General features: G+C 45.3%; 1 protein-coding gene across 1 annotated transcript; it reads right to left on the bottom strand.

Moving 5' to 3' along the window:
- Nucleotides 1–3,794: 3,794 nt before the first annotated feature.
- LOC110680428 (SUZ domain-containing protein 1-like) lies at nt 3,795–4,930 on the bottom strand. Its single transcript, XM_021856226.1, has 2 exons — nt 4,633–4,930; nt 3,795–3,957 (listed from the first exon to the last, which is right to left on the bottom strand). Exons 1-2 carry the CDS (start codon nt 4,863–4,865, stop codon nt 3,912–3,914), a joined length of 279 nt encoding a protein of 92 aa, XP_021711918.1. The 5' UTR covers nt 4,866–4,930; the 3' UTR covers nt 3,795–3,911.
- Between the last annotated feature and the right edge of the window lie 474 nt (nt 4,931–5,404).

Raw genomic sequence — 5,404 nt, 5'->3', positions numbered from 1 at the left:
GCCCGCCTCGGTATAACCTAGCGCGACTGGCCCAACCGAACGTCGCTGCCGCATACGCGCAGTATCTCGAGGTAGCATTGCCGGAAGAGGGCGAGCTTGACGAAGCCCCTCTTGAGGACTGCTGGAGCAACATAAAAGCAGCCATCAACAACGCAGCCGAGGGCATCGTCGGGTACGTGGAAAGGAGAACATGTGACGATTGGTTCGACGAAGAATGCAGGCAGGTTTTGGAGGAGAAGGATGCAGCGCGGGCTGCAATGCTGCAGCAAGGAACGCGACATAACGTGGAGCGATATAAAAGAAAACGAAAGCAGCAAACCCGCCTATTCCGGGACAAAAAGCGCCGCCTGGAAGAAGCGGAATGTGAAGAAATGGAACAGCTGCATCGTTCACAAGAAACGCGAAAGTTCTACGAGAAGCTTAACGCATCCCAAAAAGGCTTCGTGCCGCGAGCCGAAATGTGTAGGATAAGTACGGAAGCATCTTGACGGACGGACGTGAGGTGATTGAAAGGTGGAAGCAGCACTACGATGAACTCCTGAATGGCACGGAGAACACAGGCGCCGAGGGTCACGACAGCGGAGGAAGTGGCTATGTCAGCACGGCGAATGAAGGAAACCAACCTGCCCCCACATTGAGGGAAGTTAAGGATGCCATCAACCAGCTCAAGAATAACAAGGCCGCTGGTAAGGATGGTATTGGAGCTGAACTCATCAAAATGGGCCCGGAGAGGTTGGCAGCCTGACTGCACCGGCTGATTGTCAGAATCTGGGAAACGGAACAGCTGCCGGAGGAGTGGCAGCAAGGGGTCATATGCCCCATCTACAAAAAGGGCGACAAACTGGAATGGGAAAACTATCGTGCGATCACTATCCTGAATGCCGCCTACAAAGTGTTATCCCAGATTATCTTCCGTCGTCTATCACCAATAACAAATGAGTTTGTGGGAAGTTATCAAGCTGGTTTCATCAACGGCCGCTCGACAACGGACCAAATCTTCACTGTACGGCAAATCCTCCAAAAATGCCGTGAATACCAAGTCCCAACGCATCACTTGTTCATCGATTTCAAAGCGGCTTATGATAGCATCGTCCGCGAAGAGCTATGGAAAATCATGGACGAGTACAGCTTTCCCGGGAAGCTCACAAGACTAATAAGAGCAACGATGGACGGTGTGCAGAATAGCGTGAAGATTTCGGGCGAGCATTCCAGTTCGTTCGAATCCCGCCGGGGACTTCGACAGGGTGATGGACTTTTCGTGCCTGCTGTTCAAACATCGCGCTGGAAGGTGTCATGCGGAGAGCCGGGTTCAATAACCGAGGTACGATTTTCACAAGATCCAGCCAATTTGTTTGCTTCGCCGATGATGTGGATATTGTCGGCAGTACATTTGGAACGGTGGCAGACCTGTACACCCGCCTGAAACGTGAAGCGACAAAAGTCGGCCTGGTGGTTAATGCGTCAAAAACAAAGTACATGCTGATAGGCGGAACCGAGCGCGACTGAGCCCGCCTGGGAAGCAGTGTTACGATAGACGGGGATACTTTTGAGGTGGTTGATGAGTTCGTCTACCTCGGATCCTTGTTAACGGCTGATAACAACGTTAGTCGTGAAATACGGAGACGCATCATCAGTGGAAGTCGCGCCTACTATGGGCTCCAGAAGAAGCTGCGGTCGAGAAAGATTCACCCTCGCACCAAATGTACCATGTACAAAACGCTTATAAGACCGGTGGTCCTCTATGGACATGAAGCATGGACCATGCTGGAAGAGGACCTGCAAGCACTTGGAGTGTTCGAACGAAGGGTGCTTAGGACGATCTTTGGCGGAGTACAGGAAAACGGTGTGTGGCGGCGGAGAATGAACCACGAGCTCGCTAGGCTCTACGGCGAACCCAGTTCCAGAAGGTTGCGAAAGCCGGAAGGTGCGCTGGGCAGAGCATGTTGAAAGATACCGGACAACAATCCTGCAAAGATGGTGTTCTCGTCGAATCCAGTTGGCACAAGCAGGCGAGGAGCACAGCGAGCGAGGTGGCTTGATCAGGTGCAACAAAGATCTGGAGAACGTGGGCCCAAAATCGAAGTTGGAGAGACACAGCCATGGACCGAGTAAATTGGCCGTAACATCGTTAACGAGGTTTTATCAAATTAATTGATGTAACACCAACTAAATAAATATGGTAAAATACAATACTTTTCTAAATCTCCAAAAAATACTCAAACATTTGAAATGTTTTGAACTTTGTTGATAAGTATTTTGTTCAACATAAGAAAGTTTGAATTCTGTACCAAATTAAGCAAATAAATTGCCATATAAGCTGGTAAACTTGATAGATATCGTCAAATTATGCATTTTCAACAAGCCAATATCTCAAAAAACCAGACGAGCTATATTTTTCAAACGACAATGGATTCAGCAACTCAAAATTAGTAAATAGCGGCATTTTGATGCTTCAGACAAAACGTGTTCCGCAGTGTGATCAATGTTGACACAGCTTGTAAACTAGAAGAGTTTTTTTGATAACTCGCGAAAAAAATGTGTAAAAAATATCGAGAAAGCAAAAAAGTTATCGCGATTTCAATATTTTTTTGCAGTAAAAATGAAACTGCTGGTAGTGGGGATGAGCTCTAAGGTGTGCAGGAACACCACATAGGAATTCCAAATAATAATTCGGAAAAAACCGCAGTGTATCTCAGAATGTGCTCTGCAAACATCTATCGCTAGCGAACAAACCTAGATTAGAGCTTGGGAAGGGACATTCATTGCGCCCTGGACCCGTGGGAATACTTCGCGAACAGAAACCACACAATCACCCTTCGATACATGCCGGTATAGCAACGTTCCTTTAAATTTTATTTGTTTGCACCATTCTTATACAATAATTAAAATATTTTCATTTCCACTACAATAAAGTCTGAAATAATAAGTGATTTAGGGATGATAATAAGGTATAAACTGAAAGCAAAATTGTACGCACTTTGACATGGTTGGTATATTTTCAAACTGGTTTTCTTTTTTATATTGTTCTATTGAGTGGGTGGTCTTCACTGTACTTGACTGAGGGGGTGTTGTATTGAGCCATAAAACTGTTTGCTAAATCCTGTTTAAAAGCCCTCCTCCATTAAATCGACATTGATTGCCAGAAGACCGAAGTCGAACTGGAGCGCTTTTTGCAAAGCGGAAATTGTTAATCGAAGGAGCGAAGAATCCCATTCAAGAAGTCGATATCCTTGGGGAACATCGATATATCAGAGTTTAACTGTAAGTTATTTCGGGGGGGCGTTGTTATAAGTAATATAAAACAAGTTGAAGACAATTTAGAAGCGAAATCATACATTGATAGAATCCTAATTGTTTTTTTTTTTACTTCAGCGTATTCAATTCAATAAACTAGCTACCGTCGCATGGCGAAATCCATGCGACCCATCGGGTCCGGCTGGCGTCCTCAGCACGTTGTTATTACTATTGTGGCCAAGAGGGCCACCGTACGCCGGAATTGGTCCCATGGTCCCGTGGTGGTAGCCGCTGGATGATTGGGGCGGCATTCCGTAAGGTGGTACGTGCTTCTGGTGCAGATGTTGTTGCGGATAATGATGCTGTTGCTGCTGCTGCTGCTGGTGATGCTGGAAAGTGGTATCCCCCGGGACATGGGGACCGACCGGCTGCTGTTGCTGTGGGGGAAAGAAGTGAAGATTGATCGATGCGGAGGCGTCCGTGGAATCCGCCCGGAGGAGGGAAGCTGAGCATAAAAGGAACCACGGGATGCGGTGCAGGTAGCTGTGGATATGGATAGCATCCAGGGAGTGATCGGAACGAATTTGGCGGCCGGTCCAGACGGAATGTTTCCTCCGTTGTTGTTGTGGTGTTGCTACTGCTACTACTGCTGCTGCTGCTGTTGCTATTGTTGTTGTTTATCCGGATATCCGGTTGGTATTGGGACTGCCTTTTTTCGGTGCTCTGAAAAAAAAGGGTTAAAAATGAGATCAAGAACTTTTGAAGAAGACGTACGACTTTCTCGAGTGTAAAATAGGTTCTATAGTGTTCATTGAAATATGAAGCAATTATAAAAAAACGCCTATCAGAAGACCGAAGGAAGCAATGAAGAAGCAGGTGAGGAAAATATAAACTGAAGAAGTATCAGTTCATGCAAGAACAGTGAAGAAGACCTCGTAATTAACGAAGATACAAAGAATTTTGCCAATTCAGAACGCAAAATCACGATAGAGGATTAGTAGTACATAAATATCAACAAGCAGACACTTAATTTGTTAGCTGATGTCCGAGAAAATTACTAGAAATTCCCCTAGTTGTAATTTAGAAAAAAAAAGAATGTCTGAAATTATTTCGTCCACCAAATATCAGAGCAAAATTACATCAAGAAATAAAAAAAGGACTTAAGAGACCATTTTGCTGAAGTCTCATGCAGCGACCATCCATTAAATATTACTTTTTAGGGACTTGCAGCAAAATAGAGACCAGCTGAGGAGCAGGCTCTGTCCCAGTTAGGATGAAATATCAAGAAGAAAAAGAAGAATAAAAAGATGGTTGCGGGTAGACAGAAATACGAAATATACCGACCAAAGTTTATAGCTTAACTGCATGATCACAAACTTATCGCGATCTAATACTCACTGTTCAATTTGCTTCGTTTGCTGTTGTTCCTCCTCGTCGTGAGCCGATCCCAATATCCTGGAGGCGGGCCTCGCATATTCCTGCTTTCGCTGATCCAACGATTTGATCTGAGCCTTGGGTTTGCTCTCGATGGCAGCCTTCTCCGCTTCCTGGGCCTGCGATTGCGGCCGCCGAAGGATCTGCATCTGAGGTCTCTGTAGAATCATCCGTGGGCGCAGTTCCTCTTCCAGCATTGCGGGTAAACTGTTCGGTGGAGGCCGCCGGAACGACTGCTTCCTTCACTACTGCCACTCGGTTCGGTGGCTTCAACCGTCCTCGTCGTTGGACAACTTGCTTAGACGAGCGGCCAACTGGAAAGGGAGGGTGGTCGTTTTTACTGTTTCGAAGTGAATTGTATGTAGATAATTTATTTATTGTCGAATGTTTCAGCAAGGTTGTATTGTTCTTACTGTAAATTCGCAGTAGTTTTTAGTGTATAAATAGATGTATAATGTTTTCCAAAACATTTTATTGTTAGGAAGAAATGCAATCAAACTTCAATTTTATCTTGATATAAGGAAAGTAGAAATGATACTTTCAAGGATTGTCATCTGTGATGGTCTTCTGAATTCCAAGAAGTAATTTCAATAACCAATTTTCCAATTGAGACAAAATTCGCCCTGTATAAAACATTGATTCTTCCGGTGGCGTGGACGTTGAAAGAGGCAGACCGGAAAGCTTTCGGTGTTCCGAGCGTAAAGTGCTGCGCACAATACTCGGTGGAAACTCAAAA

This window comes from Aedes aegypti, unplaced genomic scaffold, assembly GCF_002204515.2.
Source record: "Aedes aegypti strain LVP_AGWG unplaced genomic scaffold, AaegL5.0 Primary Assembly AGWG_AaegL5_hic_scaff_1369_1232_PBJ_arrow, whole genome shotgun sequence".
In the NCBI taxonomy this organism is placed as follows: domain Eukaryota; kingdom Metazoa; phylum Arthropoda; class Insecta; order Diptera; family Culicidae; genus Aedes; species Aedes aegypti.
Note: the sequence above shows the minus strand (reverse complement) of the source record. Positions and strands in the feature narration are given on the sequence as shown.

What these genes read in the sequence shown, in the direction of transcription:
- LOC110680428 (XM_021856226.1), bottom strand. Translation starts at nt 4,865, where the DNA reads ATGCTGGAAGAGGAACTGCGCCCACGGATGATTCTACAGAGACCTCAG. An exon ending in CAAACGAAGCAAATTGAACA is followed by an intron (nt 3,958 to 4,632) that starts GTGAGTATTAGA and finishes CTTTTTTTTCAG; the next exon opens with AGCACCGAAAAAAGGCAGTC.